Source organism: Scylla paramamosain, chromosome 23, assembly GCF_035594125.1.
Source record: "Scylla paramamosain isolate STU-SP2022 chromosome 23, ASM3559412v1, whole genome shotgun sequence".
NCBI classification, from domain to species: Eukaryota; Metazoa; Arthropoda; class Malacostraca; order Decapoda; family Portunidae; genus Scylla; species Scylla paramamosain.
The window spans coordinates 3,419,837-3,440,485 of record NC_087173.1 but is presented as its reverse complement, the minus strand read 5'-3'; the positions used below and the strand labels follow the sequence as shown (position 1 = coordinate 3,440,485).

The window sequence follows — 20,649 nt, the reverse complement described above, 5'->3', positions numbered from 1 at the left end:
GGAAGGAGGAAGGGAAGAAGGGATGGAAGGAAATGATGAAGGGAGGAAGGAAGGAAGGAAGGAAGGAAGACATGTTAAAGAAGGAAGGAAGGAAGGAAAGGAGATAAATGAAAAGAAAAGAAAGAAGGAATGGAAGAAATAAGAATAGGAGGGAAAATATAGGAAAAAGAATGAAAGGAAGAAAGGAAGGAAAGAAAGAGAGTGAGAGTGAAGGAAGGAAAACATGAAGAAAGAAAGAAAAATATACCTAAAAGTAATTAGAGAAAGAAAAAAGAAAGAATATGCTAAGAAACAAAAATTCAAATAAAAATGAAAAAAAAAACGAGAAGAAAAGGAAAATTAGAAGTTGTCAAAACGAAGAACAGAAAATGAAGAAGGAAGAAAGAATTAAAGAAAATTGAAAAAAGGAAAGTTATGAAAGTTATGAACAAAACAAGAATTTAGAGAGAGACGGAAGTTACGAAGAAGTAAAAATATAAAAGAAAAAAAGAAGAAGAAAGGAAAGTAAAGAAAAGGAGGAACTGTATGAAAAAAAGAAAAAAACACATTAAAGAACTAAGAAAAAAGGCGGAAGTTGTGAAGACGGAAGTACACACACAAAAAAAAAAGAAAGAATGGAAAGAAGGAAGAAGAAAATTAAGAAACGAAACACCATCACAATATAAAAAAAAAAAAAAACAGAAGAAATAAAAGGAAGAAGGAAATTAAGAAGCGGAACAGCAACACAAAAGGACACAAAAGCAATAAAAGTAACCAACTCAGTGTGTGTGTGTGTGTGTGTGTGTGTCTAACGTGAAAACTTATAAAAACAGGTGAAATAAGCTACTGTTTTTCACCCCTCAAACTATCACCCCCATTATTCCTCATTATTCCTATCATATTACTATTTTCCCTTCACCTTTTTTCCCGCCTCACGTTAATGGTTCTTTTCCTGCACATTTAACTTGTCTTCGGGAAATTACAGCTTATTCATATTTGATTAATAGAGGAACTTCAAGTGAATTTTGCGGCTAATTGAAATATTTAATAATGAGTGGTAGAAGTTATGAGAGTACTGTGAGGTGTGATAGGTATGGTACAGAGGTGCGATACAGATAGGTGAGGCTCAGAGATTGGGTTCTTAGATGTGGTACAGATGTGTGCGGTACAGACGTGCGGTACAGAGGTAGGTACAAAGAGATGTGGTACGGATAGGTGTAGAATAGACTTAGGTGTGGAACAGAGGTGTGGTACAGAGAGAGGTGTGGTACAGAGGTGTGGTACAGAGAGGTATATAAAGAAACATGATATATACGGACATTATAGTAAAAAAAAAGGGACGTGTGGCACAGAGGTGTGGTAGAGAGGTGTGGTAGAGAGGTGTGGTAGAGAGATGTGGCTAAGAGGTGTGTCAAAGAAGTGAAGTAGAGTAGTTTAGTTAAGAAGTGTGGTAGAGAGGTGTGGTAGAGAGGTGTGGTAGAGAGGTGTGGCAGAGAGGTGTGGTAGAGAGGTGTGGTAGAGAACACGTGTCCCAGAAAACAGCTGTTGTAGGAATGAAGCGGCGTGTTATATTGGCTGTGTCATGTCCGTGTGTGTGTGTGTGTGTATGTGTGTAGCCTATGTACACACACACACACACACACACACACACACACACACACACACAGTACACATGCATATCTCACACACATTACATTGACTTCTATATGTGTACATGTGTAAGTGTTGGTTTACTTACACCCACACTTACAAAACACACGCGCATACACACGTACATGTTGTGTGTGTGTGTGTGTGTGTGTGTGTGTGTGTGTGTACAAATCAGGTACGGATATGTTTGCAGGTGTTTCTCTGTATACATTTTTGTGTACACAGCTATTAAAACATTGACTCTTACGTACGTGTGTGTGTGTGTGTGTGTGTGTGTGTGTGTGTGTGTGTGTGTGTGTGTGTGTGTGTTCATATAACGTACATTAAAATACAGAAGGCCAGGTGTTTCCGGAGAGAAGAAGAAGAAGAAGAAGAAGAAGAAGAAGGACGACGACGACAACAACAACAACAACAACAACAACAACAACAACAACAACAACAACAACAACAAGCAGAGAAGAAGAAGAAGAAGAAGAAGAAGAAAAGAAGAAAAAAAAACAAGAACCAGAGAAAATACACAAACAGCAGAAAGACGAAAAAATATAGACAGAGAAACGAGGAGAAAATAAACACAAATAGTAACAGAAGGAGAAGAAGAAGGAAGAGAAGAGGAAGAGGAAGAAGTGGAGGAGGAGGATAAGGAGGAGGAGGGGCAGCATCAGAAATATCCGGAGGTGTAATTGCCCGATTGTTCGACAGTTAATCCTTCCGTCTGAACAGGAGGGAGGTAGGGGGAGGAGGTGAAGGGGGGGAGGAAGAGGAGAGGGAAAGAGTGAAGTAGAGAGGCGGGGGTGGAGGAGGAGGAGGAGGAGGAGGAGGAGATGATGCAGCATAGAGGCGAAAGGACACGAGAACAGAGAAGAGGATGCGGATGAGAGAGAGAGAGAGAGAGAGAGAGAGAGAGAGAGAGAGAGAGAGAGAGAGAGAGAGAGAGAGAGAGAGAGACAAAGAAGAAAAAGAAAAAAAAAAAAAGCTTCATACCCGATCGAACCACTCACTCGAAGCACTTCATTTATAAGGGTCGAACCTTCTAAAAATGGTCATCGGGGAGGGAGAGGGGAAGGGAGAGAGGGAGGGAGAGTGGAGGGAGAGGGAGATGGGGGGAGGAGGAGGAGGGGGGTTATGACCTAATCCCCCCCATCACTGTCCCTCCCTCCCACACAACCTCTAGCACACTACGAATAAAAGGCAGCGAAATGGTGGTGGTAGTAGTACTAGTAGTAGTAGTAGTAGTAGTTGTTGTTGTTGTTGTTGTTTTCATCACTAACTCTTCGCAATTCTATTCGTGAAATAATAAACTGCTTTCTAAATCGTTTCGTCTCCTTATCTCCAATTATTTCAGGCTGCAGTGGACACTTTAGGTATTCTAATGTTTCTAATAATAGTTTAACAAAGAATCCGCATCATCAGTTCAAAAAAGATAAAAGAGAAACCAGAGTAATGATCTGTGAGACATTTGAAATTTTTGGTGTCTATTTCAGCGTCATCAATTGCAGAGAACACAAGAGAAGGCGACTTATCATTGCGACCTTTGAGAAACGTAATGAGGAAGCAAAGGGTTTCAAAATAAGGGTTAATGATTCCTATTTCTCCTATAAGTCTAAATTTATCTAATGTAGTCCTGGCAGTTTACAAGTTTGAAGGTTTGACAGAAAAAGGTAGCTATGTTTCGTGTAGGGACTGCCACGTGTAGGCCTGATGACTTCTGGCAGCTTCCCTTTACCTTTATGTTATGTTGTTCTTTAAAAATGGAGTGAAATAAGAAATAATAAGAAATAAGTAAAAAAAAAATGTCCTCTTTCACCATTCCTCCTTACATTAATAACACTTTTTTCCTTCTCCTGCATCATTTTAGCGTTTTTTTTTCCCTCCCTCGTTTATCTATTTACTTGCAAAATAAATAAAAAGGAATAGAAAATGGATGAGGAACGAAATCTCTACGTGTGGTGGTTGTGTTGTTGTTGATTGTGGTAATTATGATATTTGTTGTGAATCTGTTACTACAATACGAGCGCACATCATTCCAACAACAGCAACAACAACAAGAAACAAATAAAACAACTACAACAACAAAAATTTACATCATAACCCTCATCATTATAATTACCACCACCACCACCAACAACAACAACAACAACAATTATATTTTTTCACTGCTAACACAACAATACGAGTAAACCATCACTAATACCAACAATAACAACACTAACAACACTAACAACACAACACACCTGGCCCACACCTGCCCAATACCTTACTCTGCACCGTCTACCTCTTATATATCACTTTTTTTTTTCCTCTCCGCTGCCTCTTCCTTCCAGTGTCCTTATTTACTATTCTTCATCACTGCTTTCATCCTTCCTCCCTTCACATCCCATTATTTGCTAACATTCCCTCCCTCTCCTTAACATTGCTGTCTTTCCTCCGGCATTCCTCCTTTCACAGTTGATAACACTTCTTTCCTTTTCCTTCCATCATTGTTTTCCTCATTCTAGCATTCATCTCTCGTCTATCTATTTACTTACTAGCATTTCCTTCCTTTCCTTATCTCACTATTTCATTACTGCTCTCCTACTTATTTCGCCACTTCAGCACTTCGTCCCTTGTTCTCTTCATTAACACTCTTCTTTTTCCTTATCTCCCTCTTCCATCGTTGCTTTCCTTCTTGTTTGAACACTTGTTCTTTCGTCCCTTCGTCTATTTACTAACACTTCCTCCTTTCCCTTATCTCCCTCTTTCATCATTGCTTTCCTACTCATTTGAACACTTCTTATTCCTTCGTCCCTCCGTCTAAGTTCTAACTCTATCACTCCCCCTCTCTCCCTGACCCCCACACCTGGCCGGGGCTCACCTGGTGTAGTCGGTCTTGCAGTATACGTTGTGCTCCCTGATGAAACAGGAGGGCTGGCGGTCGAGGGCCAGCTGGCACACGCAGCACCGCAGGCACGTTTGGTGCCACGAGCGGGAGTTGACTCGCAGCAGGAAGCGGTCGGCGATCACGTCCCGGCAGCCCTGGCACACCTCGCCGCAGCCCTGCCAGGTGACGCAGAGCACTTATTACCGGTAACTCTAAGGGAAGCACACTGAAGGAAATACACTAATGAAATTGTACGGGAGAAACATTCTTCCATTATCAAATTTCCTTACCTTTCACTCTTCTCCCACATCACCACCTCCTCTGCCATTTCGCCATCACCTTGTTTCCTCATCTTCCTTTCTTCAGTCTCCTTTATTCTTTATTTTTTACCCCGTGTCTTCTTCTCCACCGTATCATCCTTCGCTTTTCCTCATCCTGCTCCTTTCCTATCCCAGTTAACACTTTTCTCCTTTCCTCCGCTTTATCTACCTTGTGCTCTCCTCTAATTCCTCTCCTCCTCCTGCTTCTCCTCCCTCAATTCCACCATCTCTACCTCTCCCTTATTTCCACCCAGCATCTCTATCTCCTCCTCCTTCTCCTTCTCCTCCTCCTCCACTACCTTCTCTTCCTCACCTTGAAATCCACGCCATCTCCCTTCTCTCCGCAGTCATCTTGCTGCTGTTGTCTCTGTGTCTCAATCTTGCTGCTCTGAGTCTCCTGGTGCATCAGTCTGGTCTCCGAGGCTGCCGTGCCCTCCACCGTGGCCTCCGGGGGCGTGAAGGGAGGCCGCAGTGTGTCCTCCTCCTCAGTCATCGTGCCGTCAGAGCCTCCGCCGCCGCCTCCGCCACCACCGCCGCCACCGCCGCACGGTATCACTCGAACTGTGTCCACTATCATTGTTTTGTGGTTGGGTTAGGTTAGGTTAGGTTAAGTTAGGTTAGGTTAGGTTAGGTTAGGGTTGAGTAAGGTTAGGTTAGGTTAGGTTACGTTAGGTTAGGCTAGGTTAGGTTAGGGTTGGGTTGGGTTGGGTTGGGTTGGGTTAGGTAGTGAGAGAGGAATTTTGTCTGTCTTTCGTTGAGGGATTGAATGTGGGATGTCCTGTCTCTGTTTCTCTCCCTCTCTCTCCCTCTCCCTCTCCCTCTCCCTCTCTCTCTCTCTCTCTCTCTCTCTCTCTCTCTCTCTCTCTCGTCCCCGCCCAGTCACCAGCCACAAATCACCAGCACTCGATCAATCACCATTATTTCGTTTCCGTCTTTCTCACGTTTATTTTCCGTCACCAGTTCTCGTTCGTCGCTTCTTTCTCTTCCTTTTCTCTTCTTTTATGAGCCACGTCTTCGTTTTCTTCGCCTGACACTCTTTATCGCTATTTCTCTCTTCCTCTGTTTCGCTGCGAGTCACGTACTGTAGTCAGTGTTACCAACGGCGGTACGGTATTGTCCTTTTAAAAGAGGTAAGTGTTGCCAATGCTTTCTCGTCACGTTGGATAAGGAGTTTTGACTTGTCTTTTATCTCTCAGCGATGATTTGATGTCCTGGGAGAGAAAGGAGGAATAAATGAGGTGCTGTAATGTCACTGAATAAATATTTGATCTTACTTAATTTCACTCGACACAATTGATTTAATAATATATTTGTTAGGTTGTTAATAAAATTTGTTGATGTTACTGAGTTGTTGTTTTTTTTCGTGTTACTTAATTAATTGAATTGTCTACTCAATAAAATTAAATAACATAATACACCGATTAGGGTTATCAGTAAAATTTCAGGTAGCGGATTTTACTGTATGACAAAAGGAAGAGGAGGAGGAGGAGAGGGAGGAGTAACGGGGGAGGGAAGGGGAGGAAAGAAGAAAGGTGGAATATCTCATTTATTACCTGACTCATCATAATGTTCTCTTCTCAAGCCACACACTGAACACTGCCTGTCCGTCCGCCTCGGAAGGATGAGGACAGCGAGGCAGAACGGGGTGGGGCGGGGCGGGGCAGGGCGGGGTGGGGCGGGACACTCACTCAAACAAAACAACAGCGGGCAGCACCAGGCAGTAATTACAAGGGGCACACCACCCACACCCTGAGGCCAACCATGCTCACTGCCGCCGGCCTTTGATTAGACAGATATCGGCGCAAATTAATTAATTCCGGCCAAGGGGGGGGAGGCGGGGGGCGCCGCGCCACCTGCCTGCACTGCCCGCCACTGTGCCACACTCAAGGCGCCATTACCACACCTCCTGACGGCGAGGGAGAGGCCGCAGCAGGGTGCGGTGTGTGCCAGCCCCGCACCACCCTCTGCCGGGTCGCACCGGGCCGGCGGGGAACAATGAACGCCGCGTCCTCACCTGATGCCACCTGATGGCTGGGAGCAGCGACTGGCCCTCCTCCTCCTCCTCCCGCAGCAGCAGCAGCAGCCGTCGGTGTCCTCCTCGCACCACACTCCAGCAGGAACTTGCACTTTTGGTGAGTTCGGCGGATCCCTCGTCATTTACGTCGAACAAAAGAATAAGGTATAGCGCTCTTTCTTTTCAAGCCATTTTGCACTCATTCTTTGAAGCATGAGCGACTTTTCCCGCCGCGTCGCCGCCGCCTGCCATGCGCGCGGCACCGCGGCCACTCAGGTGTCATCTGCGCATTGTCCACCAATCATCGCCAGAATTGATGACGGCAAACATCTTGATTGGAGCACAATGAGCGGGAATCAATGTGATTGGCGGACAAAGGATCCTGGGCGGGGCCGGGGCGGAAAGGGGCGGAACTCCCCACGCCAGGCCCGTGGCGGGAGGGCGCATCAGGCACCAGCGTCAGACCCCGCTGCGGCACGGCGGCGAGAGGGTCAATGGCTGCCGCGCCGCCCCGTGCCACCATCACCACCACCATCTTGACTGCGACTCACTCCTGCACCACACGCAAGTCACACATCCCTCTCCCTCAGCAGGTCACACGCTGCACCTCACACACCCCAGTCACGCACCGCAGCCTTCACTCAGCGACGCTCACACAGGGTTAGTGAAGGACATGCACACTTTAACCTCACTACCGCCACACACACACGCTCACTACACAGGCGGGGCGGGGTGCAGGTGGAAGAGGGAATCAATGAGCCACGCGTGATCAGAATGTAGAATATATAATTTATCTCTTCTGCTTTCACATTCCGTAATCTCAAAAGCGAGGAAGCACAGCGAGATAACATCATTATTAGTTTGCGTCGCCGATGAATAAAAAAAAAAACATTTACTCAACCCTTGCCATTCGCACCCACACGTTACCGTCACTGCCTCTCTTGAGTCATGACAGAGAGGGGGGTGAGCGTTGCGGCGAGGCTCCAGCGTGTTAAAGACTCGTATTATTAAACATCCCAAGAACCTCGTCAAGTAGAAAGTAGAGGATTTATTCAGAAATTTAAAGACATGATTGTTTCTTGCAGATTGTGTATGTAAGAAAAAGAAAAGTTTGTTTTATATCATTTTTCATGTTCGTTCATGTTTACTTGTACTGATTATTTTTAAAGGGTCTTCGTCTGTATATGTGACTGTATTTTTGTGGCTGTACTTGTGTAGCTGCACCTGTACCTGTATGACTGTAACCTGTGTGACTGTAACCTGTGTGTCTCTACCTGTGTGACTCTACCTGTGTGACTCTACCTGTGTGGCTCTACCTGTGCGAATGTACTTCTAACTGTACCTATTTAACTATCCCTGTATAACTGTACCTGTATGCCTGTACCCGTGTGACCGTACCTGTATCAACGTGGCTCCGAGCATCACTGCCTTAACAGTCACACACACACACACACACACACACATCGCCCGCCTCGTGTATGCATCTACGTATATCTATTATTTACCTATTATATTTAATTAATATCCACGTATGTCTGATTATCTAACCTTTATACTGCGTCAACATAGCGATCTCCTTTTCCAGTTACACAAACATCACCACGAATTATAACCTTAAAGTAATTATATACATAGATATACGCTTATCCTTACTAATATAAGACTTCCTTCCTTCCTTCCTTCCCTTTCATTTAGCCAGACCCTTTGTCAGCTTCTCTTATACAGAGGAATTATCACTACCATTTATACCTCTTCATGGCATCGCGTCATTTCCAAATTACTCGACGCATGAGAGATTTCCCCATTTCAATTCGGTAAGGTTAGGTTGATTTAGGTCAGGTCTGGTTAGATTAGGTTACGTTAGGTTTAGTTAGGTTAGGTTACGTTAGGTTTAGTTAGGTTAGGTTACGTTAAGTTTAGTTAGGTTAGGTTTGGTTGATTTAGGTGTGGTTAGGTTAGGTTTAGTTAGGTTAGGTTACGTTAGGTTTAGTTAGGTCGGGTCTGGTTAGGTTAGGTTAGGTTTAGTTAGGTTAGGTTAGGTTTAGTTAGGTTAGGTTACGTTAGGTTTAGTTAGGTTAGGTTGATTTAGGTTAGGTCTGGTTAGGTTAGCTTAGGTTAGGTTAGTTAAGTCAGGTTAGGTCAGGTCTGGTTAGGTTAGATTAAGTTAGTTCATACATCCCTTCCACAGTGTGTATGTACGTACATATACTGTGGACACTAAGCACTTTCAAATCAAAACACTCTTGCGACGAATTGAAATAGAAAACGAGTTGCAATTTGATCCTTATGAGCTAGGACTTAAGTAACTATCATAGAAAATAAATAAATAAAGTGGAAATTAATATATTTTTTTTCTTATAAGCATGCAAGCAATTAATTTCCTGGAAGCTGTGAAGACTGAAGGAGATGAGACGAGGGGTGGGAGCGAGAAGCAAGCCAGACCCACAAGACCATATTCTGAAACACCTCCCCGTACCTCCGCTACTTTCAAAAGCCTCTACTTGAAGCTTCACTGGCTTTTAAGGATATTTTTTACGGTTCTAGTGACAGATTAACAAGATTTCTACATGATTTAAAGGAGAAACAGTCTTGAGAACTCGACTAATCATTTCTATGGTGGAGAGGGAAAAAGTTTCTGAATACGGACTGCCACGCCACTCCAGCGCTTCTCTACTCATCATATCACAGGAAAGGTCACACACACATCACGCTCACCTCACTACATGAAAAAAAAAAAAACATACGAACGTTATTTAACATATTTGCAGCTTTCTCTAAGGCCTAAAAAAAAGTAAGATAACATGCTTATGAACAAGGGTAAGTAACAAACACACACACACACACGCTTATCACTATCACTCACTAATCCCCTCACCCCCTTCCCTCTCTCTCACCCCTCCCTCGTTCCATCCAGATCCCATAACTTCAGTGTCTCAAAATATCAACATATATTCGTACAGTAAAAATTTCGCTTCACGGTTCCATATACTTTTTCTTGGCAATACTTCCGCGCGCAGCTTCGATGAGGACGCGCAGGGACACAAGCGGCGCTGCGCACTTCAGGAATGGGTGCTGCAAGGGAGAGAGGAGCAGGGGTTGGCGTTCATGTTGATGTGTGTGGTGGTGGTGAGGAGGAGGAGGCAGGAAGAATAAAAAAGGATGAAGAAGAACAGTAGGATTAGGAGGAAGAAAAGGAAGGAATAGGAGAGTAAGAGGTGGAGGCGAAGGAGGACGAAGAAGAGAAGGAATAAGAGGAGAAGGAGAAGGAGGAAGAGGAGGAGGAGGAGGAGGAGGAGGAGGAAGAAAAGAAGGTTGGAGGAGATGTTAATAACTATCTTTTCACTGCTTTTATATGTGCAAAACTATAACAACCACCACTACTACTACTACTACTACTACTACTACTACAACTACTACTACTACTACTACTACTACTACTACTACTACTACTACTACCACCACGCACTTTGAGGAGCTGGGAGGCGGAGGGTCGCTGGGCTTCGTCCACCTGCAGACACTGGTCCAGGAAGTTTTCGAAGTCTGGAGAGAGTAAGGCCCTCTTCTTGATCTCAGGCTTGCCGTTCGTGGAGATGTGATAGATGGCTCTCACTGGGTCCTCGTTCATGTAGGGCGGCTCACCTGCACATAGGGGCCAGAACAAGAAGATAAGAACTGAAGAAGAGACAGAAGAGCCAGAACAAGAAGAACATAAGAACTGAATAAAAGAACATAAAAAAAAAGGCTCAGTTTGACAAAGGAAACACAACACAAGTACTGAACAAAAAGGCTCGGTTTGACATAGGAAACACAATATAAGAACTGGAGAACTGAAAAAAATGAAGGATTGTAGGAAGAACCGAAAAAAATGAAGGACTGAAGAGACGAAGAACTGGAAAAAAAAGAAGAGTTGAAGAGAAAAAGAATTAAGAAAAAATTGAAGAGCTGAGGAACTGGAGAATTGAAGAACATAAGAACATGGGGGATGACTACAATCTTTTCCTCTACATTTTCTCTTCCAGGGGAGGCAGAACATAAAAAAGAACATATTAAGTAACAACAAACAAACACAATACCAAAAACTACCACTTGCTGTTTCGAGACCCAAGATAACAACACAATAACTACTTCATTAACGACTCAACAAGACAAAACTATAACTACGACAACAACAAAACTACTTCAAACCAATTACACAACAACACAAGGCCATAATAACTACTTTACTTACACAACTAACTTAAATAACACAGAAACTACCCAATTAACTACACAACAACACAGGCCACACCTACCATCTAGCATTTCCAGGGCCATGATTCCGAGCGACCATACGTCCACCTTAGTTCCGTACATCTGTCTTGTCACCACCTCGGGCGCCATCCAGTAGGGCGTCCCCACCATGGTAGACCTCTTGTTACGCTCCGGGGACAGCTGAGCGCAGAAACCGAAGTCAGCTGCAGGGTGAGGGTGGTGGTGGTAGTATTAGCAGAGGTAGGGGAACACAAAATGAAGCCCAAACAGCAACAGACACTGAGGTCCTTACTAGGCTGTCTGGGTAACTATTCTAAGTGGGAGAGGCAGGATAACAGAGAATGGGAGAGACAGGGCAGCACAGGAAGAGGATAGAGGAGGAGAAGGAGGAGGAGGAATGGGAGGAAGTGAACCTAATCAATTAAATAAACAAAACCTGACCTTACTGACTTATCAAGAAAAAAAAAAGACAAAAAAATATTAAACAATTTTTTGGGGGTGTCAAGTTAATTATAAGAGAAATGGTTTATTAGTTAAGTAGACAGGTAGATAAGTAGGCGGGTAGTTTGTCTATTAAATAAACTCAACCAGTTGAAGAAACAAAATCTCTTCTAACTGTGAAGAAGAGGAAAAAAATAAGGGATAAATCACAAATACAGAACAAAGTAAATAAAAATAGGAGGAATGCGAAAATTTAAAAAAAAAATAAAAAATAATAAATCAATAGATAGAATAGAACATTGATAAGGGCGTAAATAAAGAGATAAAATGAGAAAACAAAGTACAGAGAGAGAGAGAGAGAGAGAGAGAGAGAGAGAGAGAGAGAGAGAGAGAGAGGTGACTTACTTATCTTAATCTCCCCGTTCATGCCGAGCAGTACGTTGTCTGACTTAATATCTCGATGAATGATGTTGTCTCGGTGCAGGAACTCAAGAGCCTGAAGCACCTCCCTGTGTGTGTGAGGGGAGACGCTGCACATTACACACACAGACAGATAGATAGATAGATAGATAGATAGATAGATAGATAGATAGATAGATAGATAGATAAAAACATAGAGGAAGGAGACTATTTAACACAGACAGATAGATAGAAAAGTAGATAGATAGATAAAGATAGATAGATAGATAGATAGATAGATAGATAGATAGATAGAGAGAGAGATAGACAGATAGATAGAAAAGATAGATAGATAGATAGATAGAAAAGTAGATAAAAGTAAATATATAAATAGATAAATAGACAGATAGACAGATAGATAGATAGATAGATAGAGAGAAGAGACACTATTTAAGAGTGTTTTTATGGTTCCATTGACAGACTAACAAGACTTCTATATTGAAAACAACCGTGGTGAGAGAGCAGAGCGTCATCACGACTATTTTCAAAGGTCACAGAGGTCATTAGCCAAGTTCTCAAAGAGTGTTTCTCCTGTTAATAATGTAGAAACCTCCTTAAACTGTCACCAGAACCTTAAAAACACCTATAAAAATCATTGTAACTTCAACTAAAGCCTTTTGAATGTAGTTCAGATGCGGCGCAGAAGTGTTTCAGAATCCGTGCCTTACCTGCAGAGAGCGGCAATATGTTTCTCTTCCATAACCGTTTCCACCACCACGTCTGTTAGCGAGCCGCCCTCCAGGTACTCCATCACCACCTGCAGGGCAAATAAAGGGAACACAGGTAAGTTTGGTCACAGGTGTTAACGAGTATATACCTGCCGAGAGACACCTGTAATCAATGTACATTAAAAGGCCTCGTATACAGTCTTGTGGGGTGATTTAGTATATTTGCAGCTATAGAATGTAAAGCAAATAGATTAATACAAACAGAAATTGACAGGTAAAGATTGACATGCATACACACACAGACAGGAAAAAAGGCAGGGAAGTGGATATACGTACAGACAGACACGCATAGAAAGAAAGAAAAAAAAGAAAGAGAGTCGAGCATACAGAAAATAAATATACAGACAGACAAACAGACATACACGAAACAAACGAACAAATATAGAAACACAAAAAGAGACACACAGATACACTAATACATTCAGACAGGCAAACAAACAGAAAGAGACAGACAAAACACGGACAAACAAACAGACAGAGACAGGACGACAAACAAGTACAAACAGACAGGCAAAGATATAAGAAAACAAACAAACAAGCATAAAAATAATAATAATACGAAGAGACGAGCAAACAAGACATACGAAAACAGACAAATACAAACGAGAAAAAATAAAAACTAGCACCTCAATGGGTCTTTTTATGTAAATTTTGGCCAGTAATTATCTTGCGTAAATAAATACAGTAAAAAAAGGGAAAAGAAAACAGAAAAGCAAAACGGGAGAGACAAAGTGACAAGTAAACAGAAAGACAGACAGACATACAGAAGCAGGCAGGACATACATATAGACACTCAAAGAAAGAAGAAAGAGGGATGGAAGATAGATAGATAGATAGATAGATAGATAGATAGATAGATAGATGGATAGATAGATAGATAGAAAGGAAGGAAGAAAGATGACCATTAAGAAGGACACAAAGAAAGAAAAGAAAGAAGGATAAAAAGATAGATAGATAGATAGATAGATAGATAGAAAAGAAAAAAAAGAAATATGAACGTGAAGACACAAACACAAAGAAAGAAATTGAAAGAAGGATGGAAAGAAAGAAAAAAGAAAGAAAGAAAGAAAGAACAAAACAAAGAAAGATAGAAAGATAGACAGATAGATAGATAGATAGATAGATAGACAGATAGATGAAAACATAGAAAAACGAACATAAATTTAAAAAACCAGTCAGTACCCACCCAGAGCTGCTCGTTCACCAGGTAGGAGTCGAGGTAGTTGACAATGTTAGGATGCTTGCTGTTCTCCATCACCAGAATCTCGTTGAAGATAAGCTCCGGACGCGGCTGCTTGCTTAGGGTCATCATCTTGATCGCCACCACCTCGCCTGTCTTCAAATTCTGAGCTGTGTACACCTCCCCAGACGCCCTGCAAAAGGTGGTGCGTGGTTTATGTGCCACTAGGAAATTAATTAAAGGTAAAATGTGTCTCAGAAATTAATGTGATGGGTGGAAAAAGTTACTGGAAAATATGTCACGAATTTTGGAATAGGATTAGACTAACAGGTAAACAAACGTACAGACAGGTAGAAAAATAGATAGATAGATAAAGAAAAAGAGAAAGAAAGAAAATAAATGAAACTGGGAGAAAGAGCGAAAGAAACAAAGAAATTAGAAAAGAAAGAAGTATTAGACTAGAATCACACTAAGACTGATTACTGATTCATACATAAACTAATTCACTAATTTACATTAAGAGTCATGCAAAGATGTGATAAGTGAAGGCAGACACTCCCTTCCCTCCCTCCCTCCTTCCCTCCTTCCCTCACTCCCACCTTTCCTTCCTCACTCACTCACCCTTGTCCAATTTTGGCTTTGCGTTTGTACTTCTTGGTCGGGTTGCCCACGCTGACCACCGCCCGCAGCTTCTTCAGGATGTCCTCCCTCTGGCTGGCTGCTTTGTCCGGCTTCTTCTCCCTCAGTGGTGAGATCTGCCCGTCACTGCCGCTGCGAGGTCTGCGGGAAGGGCGGGTATTAACTGGTTGGGTGGTTGGTTGCTTGGATGAGTGAGTGAGTGAGTGGTTGGTTGGTTAGTTGGGTGAGTGAGTGAATGAGTGACTGACTGACTGACTGACTGACTGACTGACTGACTGACTAATTGACTGACTGACTGACTGACTGATTGGCTGGGTCTCGGTGCCGCATGAAAATTTGTGAGTATTTTAAATGATTTACCGAAAGTGACTAATGAAAATGCTATTGCTTCGTTTTCTTTCATGTTTTTATTTATTTTTTATTTTTTTGTCAATTTAACTATGATAAATGAATTAGTTTGTTAATTTGGTAAGTCCAGCCAGTAAATTCAGTCAGTTGGTCATTCATTCAGTCAGTCAGTTAGTTACTTAGCTAATTGGCTGACTAGTTAGACGGAACAGATAGATAGACAGATAGATAGACAGACAGATAGATGGATAGATAGATAGATAAATAGATAGATAGATAGATAGAGAGAGAGAGAGAGAGAGAGAGAGAGAGAGAGAGAGAGAGAGAGAGAGAGAGAGAGAGAGAGAGAGAGAGAGAGAGAGAGAGAGAGATTGCTGGCTAGTAATTTAATTATTCACTGAGTAAGTGAGTGAGTGAGTGAGTAAGTGAGTGAGTGAGTGAGTAAGTGAGTGAGTGAGTGAGTGAGTGAGTGAGTGAGTGAGTGAGTGAGTCATTTAGTTAGTTATTTGATTGGTTAGTTATTTATTTATTCAGTCAATCAGATAGCAGCCATCTAGTAAGCAGTCAGGAAATCAGTCAGTCAGTCAGTTAATTAGTTAGTTATCCACTCAGTACGTCAGTCGGTCAGTCTATCAGTCAGTCAGTTACTATTTCATTCCTCCATTCCGTCTGAGCTTCAGTGAGGGAGTTTTTTTTACCTTCGGATGGGCAAGAGGCCGCCGTCCACCTCATCCACGGGTTTGGTGTAGACTGACTTGGTTCTCTCTGGGCGGGACGCGATGGGCGGGGCACCTGCGTCCGTCAAGGCGGGGCTCTTGGGTACGTGCTGGGAGAAAACCAACGCATGACATTACCCACTCATGGGAGTTATAAGATGTATCAATATATATTTAATGAGGACGATGAGGAAGAGGAAGAAAAACTGGAAGAAGGGTAGTTTGAAGAGGATGAAGAGGAGAAATAAGAGATTTAAAGAAGAGGTTTGAAAGGAAAAGGAGGAGATGAAAAACAAGTGGTTCGAAGGAGGGAAGGAGGATGAAGGGTAGGATGGAGAGATGGTTTGTAGAGAATAAGAACAAGGAGAAAGAGGAAGAAGAAATAAAAAAATTGAAGAGAAAGAGGTGAAAAAAAAATAGTTTACACAGGAAGACGAAGAAGAACAAGAGCAAGAAAAGATAGAGAAAGAAGATAAGAAACCTCATCTCATACTAACAGGGAGGCGAAAAGGCGAAAAGCAGATGATTCAAGAGGGAGAAGAGAAGCAACTGTACCTTCACCCTTTCACTGCCATAAGCAACAATTCACAACATTAAAAACAACGCATAAAACCTTAATAAACACGTTCAGGAAAGAAGAGGATAAACAAAGAATAGTTTTTTTTTACCAATATTACTCGGTATAACACCCTTTTGGAGTTCTATTTAATGACTGGCACTCTTAATGGGCCTTATATTCGTAATAATGTTAGAAAATGGCTGTAGAACAAAAAGAAATATCTCAAAGTGGTTAGTGACTGAGGAAAGGTGTGCCAATAATAGTGAAAGGGTTAAGGGAACTGAAATACTTACCTGCCTCAGTTCCCGTGACTCTCTTGACTCCCTTATGGTGGGGAGATTCTCAACAGGGCGGGGCGGAGGCAGTTCATCATAATCATTGTCTTGGAATCTAGTCACAGGGCGGGGAGGAGGAAGCTCATCGTAGTCTCTGTCTGATAGATTAGGTTAGGTTAGGTTAGGTTAAGTTAGGTTAGCTTGTCAGTTCTCAGATAGATGTGTAGAGTTTAGGTAGTAGTGATGATAGTGATGATAATGATAGTAATGGTGGTGATGATGACGATTAGAGGCGTGGTAATGGTGATAATAATGAAGGTAATGGTGGTGATGGGGATGATGGGGTTGTGAGATGGTGATAAGACGGATGGTGAGTGAAGTGGATTACGGTGACTAACTGTACGTGTACGAGGATAAAAATAGAATGGTGTTATGTGAAGATTACTCATGTTACTACTATCTTGATAACGCGTGCTCTCTCTCTCTCTCTCTCTCTCTCTCTCTCTCTCTCTCTCTCTCTCTCTCTCTCTCTCTCACCTGTATTTTCACTGACAAACAAGAAACAATCTATAGCTGACGAGTTTCACATTAAAAAACAGACTTTCTTCATCTCTTTCGTCACTACCAAAGATTAAAATTTAGTTCCATAACCTCCATATTCAGTGTGTGTGTGTGTGTGTGTGGCCAGCATAACACAACAAGAAGCCTTGACGTCACTGCCAGTGATTCGGCGCTTCAGTGAGTCAACCCTCCCTCCCGAACACGGATTCCCTCGCTGTGTAAGTCTAAATAAACGCTGATAAGCACTAGAGCACCGGAGATAAGGGGCCGCGTTAGGAAATACTCGGCGTCACACTAAAGGAAGCACAACAATTTTGCAACATCGCCAATAACAACAAAATAACAACAAAAATACTCTTACTCTCGGTCATTATTTTCCAGTGAGAGGTGGGACTGAAGTAGTTACCAAGAGGGGCAGGAGAGTTAGGTTTGTCTCCTTCTCGTAATGCTGTGCGTTGGTGCAATTATCTTATCACTTAGGACACGTCTCTTGGGGATCTCTGAGTCTTCACTTCAAGGGAGGACTGAGTTTTATTCTATACCGGCATGTTGGAGCTCAGTGACCAATCTAGTTAGTTAGTTAATCAGTTACATGGTTAGTCATTCATTCATTCATTCATTCAGTCTGTCACTCATTCATTCATTCATTCATTCAGTCTGTCACTCATTCATTCATTCATTCATTCATTCAGTTTCTCACTCATTCATTCATTCATTCCTTCCTTTATTCATTCAGTCTCTCAGTACTGGAACTTGAGTATATTGAATCACTATGTACAAGATTACTGACTGTGCAATAACGCTATGTCAAATATGTTTGTGAATTAAGTGTAATTCATTTGTACACGTGTTAATACAAGCTTCTGAGTAAGACCTGCAATTCCTTTTACTTATTTGACAAGATTCTTCAGAAAACGGTCTGTGTAATAATATGAACTTTAAAAAACTGCAGCATGGAGATAGAACAAATCTATAGTGTTTTTTTTTTTTTTCCTTCATCTGGTGAAGTGTTTTACTTTTCACCTTCTGTATCTTATCATTTTATCAGTCATGAATTATTCTTATCGATACACAGAAGTTTAAAGAAAGAAGTTTTACTCTTGCTTGGATGAATATAAAATGCATCTCCCTTATCCACGAAGAGAATTGTCCTTTAACATTACTTATTTATTGTTAAAATGGTATCATCTACTGCCTTGTACTCCAACACACACACACACACACACACACACACACACACACAGAAGTAGTAGTAGCAGTAGTAGTAGTAGTAGTAGTAGTAGTAGTAGTAGTAGTAGTAGTAGTAGTAGTAGTAGTAGTAGTAGTTGTAGCAGTAGTAGTAGTATTTCACTGACAAAAAAAAATCATATGAAGCACGATATATTAGTCACAAGACACACTACAAACAACTTATACACACACACACACACACACACACACACACACACCTGTATCATTGCCGTGCGTCATATACTTATCCTTGACCACCGAGTCCTGTAACTGGAAGTACTTGATGGCCTGGTACACGGCGCTGGGGTTCTTCTGCTGCTCCTCCACCGTGATGTTGGACGTGGCCAAGATCGCCTTCATTGCTTCCGGCAGACCCTGTGTTAGAAATTAGGTTGTGTTGATCTGTATGACACACAGAATAGTGCTTGTTTATTTTTTTTTTATATGTAAGAGGGAACTAGCTTAGGGGTAATAAAAGAACGAAGAGAAAGGTCCACTAAGATGCCAGTTCCTAAAGAGAAATTCAAAAGGATTAGCCAATATTGGAGGATATGCGTCTTGAAACATAAGATAAAGACACATAAGACACAACACACCACACACAACACAGACTACATAGAATAACTTCAAGAATGCACTAACCTATCGAAAACATACCTATGGGCACCGGTACGGCAGAGACCCATTTCATTCCATGCCAAAGGGTAGACAATCTCAAAGAAAAGTATACTGTATGGGTTTTCAGCATTTCAACAGGTGAATGTATGCAGGTAAGCTTATGAGAGTGCTCGTGTTGGGGGATTGATAAAAAGTTTGAATGAAAGGGAAATGCCACTAATGAAAGACTAAAACAGTGAAGAATGTAAGTTTAAGAATGAAAATACTGCTAATGAGACTGAAACATTCATGAACAGGCTTAAGAATTAAAAATAATCTAATGAGAGACTAAAAAACTTACGAAAATGGGCATAAGAATAAAAGAAATACCCCTAATGAATAAAGGTCTAAAACTCACCTCAAGGCACTGGGTCTTCTCGTTGAAGAACACGTGGACGACATGAGTCACGTGGGTCGGGAGGGAGATGTTGGGCACCGTCTTGTTCCGCCGCCGCTTCACCAGACTAGATAGCTTCCTGCGGTCTGGCTCCGGCGTCTTGGGGAGCGGCTTCAGGTTCTTGTTGGGCATTCTAGGACGCAAGGAGAACAGCAAAGATGAGGAAGAACACGAGTATGAGAGGGTATACGCGTTCGGGGAGCTGGGTTCTTGTTGGGCATTCTGGGACAAAAAGAAGGACGAAAGTGAGGACGAAAGAATCCAAGAATGAGATGGAGAGGCTTCTCTTGTTGGGCATTTTAGGAGAATGGTGAGAAATCAAGAATGTGACTTTGAGATGCACGTTAAGGAAGCAAGATTCTTGTTGGGTATTCTGGGACGCAAGAGGAAGAACTAAGGTGAGGATGAAAGAATACAAGAATGAGATGGAGAGGCTTCTCTTGTTGGGCATTCTAGGACGCAAAGGAGAGAACAAAGGAATCAAGAACACGACTTCGAGATGCACGTTAGGGAAGTGAGGTTCTTGTTGGACATTCTGGGAAGCAAGAGGAAGAACAAAGACGAGGGTGCATGAATACGAGTATGACTTCCAGAACAAAACAAGCAGGAAGGAAATCGAAAACTCTGTGGCCCGCTATAGAGGTATAATGGTCCTCGTCACTTTTAAATGGCAATCTTAAAAATAATAATAAAAAGAGAGAGAGAGAGAGAGAGAGAGAGAGAGAGAGAGAGAGAGAGAGAGAGAGAGAGAGAGAGAGAGAGAGAGAGAGAGAGAGATAAAATGTACAAAAAATATAAGGAAACTGAAAAAAAACTGACATGACGTAATAAAACAATTACCTCCAAAGGTCATTCTTTTATCACGGAAAAATTAGCAAAAGAACAACAATGTGAGGAACCTGAAGAACTTACTCGATGGAAGAGATGCGAGTGGGCGGCAGAGGGGCGTTATTCCACTTCTTGGGTACTCCAGGAGGGGCGCGGTTCGACATGCTGGGAGGTGTTGATGCTGCTCCTAATTGTGGTGATAGTGGTGGTGAGGGGTCAACAGCACAACGCAACACCGCAGCCATTAAGACAGACATTCACCAACTCGTCAAAACGGAAGACAACGTGCCCTCTCTCTCTCTCTCTCTCTCTCTCTCTCTCTCTCTCTCTCTCATCAAACAGAAAATATAGCCAGAAATCATCTAAAAAACGTCTGAAGTAAAATGGGAAAATTTAGCTTCAAAGACAGCTGAAATATATCAACAGAAAATCGTGTGTAAAAAACAAGAAAAAAAAAACATTCACAATAGCAAAGAAAGATCCACAAAACACCATTAACACACACACACACACACACACACACACACACAAGTACTAGAAACGATAGCGATGTGCGATTT

General features: G+C 42.1%; 2 protein-coding genes across 2 annotated transcripts in view; both read right to left on the bottom strand.

Annotated features, from left to right (window-relative positions):
* LOC135112024 (LIM/homeobox protein Awh-like) overlaps window positions 1-7,438 on the bottom strand; it is a 19,509-nt gene extending 12,071 nt beyond the window's left edge. Inside the window, exons 1-3 of the mRNA XM_064025878.1 lie at window positions 6,821-7,438; window positions 5,120-6,017; window positions 4,481-4,662 (exon numbers count right to left, since the gene is read on the bottom strand). Coding sequence (XP_063881948.1) covers window positions 4,481-4,662; window positions 5,120-5,383 — 446 coding nt within the window. The 5' untranslated portion in view covers window positions 5,384-6,017; window positions 6,821-7,438. The remainder of the gene's footprint in view (window positions 1-4,480; window positions 4,663-5,119; window positions 6,018-6,820) is intronic.
* Window positions 7,439-7,589: 151 nt separating this feature from the next.
* The window catches only part of LOC135112435 (uncharacterized), a 34,503-nt gene continuing 21,443 nt past the window's right edge, over window positions 7,590-20,649 (bottom strand). The window contains exons 19-30 of the mRNA XM_064026897.1: window positions 20,174-20,276; window positions 19,223-19,394; window positions 18,426-18,582; window positions 16,435-16,574; window positions 15,565-15,692; window positions 14,501-14,659; window positions 13,886-14,072; window positions 12,640-12,728; window positions 11,918-12,021; window positions 11,113-11,274; window positions 10,287-10,459; window positions 7,590-9,892 (exon numbers count right to left, since the gene is read on the bottom strand). Of these exons, the coding sequence (XP_063882967.1) occupies window positions 9,794-9,892; window positions 10,287-10,459; window positions 11,113-11,274; window positions 11,918-12,021; window positions 12,640-12,728; window positions 13,886-14,072; window positions 14,501-14,659; window positions 15,565-15,692; window positions 16,435-16,574; window positions 18,426-18,582; window positions 19,223-19,394; window positions 20,174-20,276 (1,673 nt within the window). The 3' untranslated portion in view covers window positions 7,590-9,793. The remainder of the gene's footprint in view (window positions 9,893-10,286; window positions 10,460-11,112; window positions 11,275-11,917; window positions 12,022-12,639; window positions 12,729-13,885; window positions 14,073-14,500; window positions 14,660-15,564; window positions 15,693-16,434; window positions 16,575-18,425; window positions 18,583-19,222; window positions 19,395-20,173; window positions 20,277-20,649) is intronic.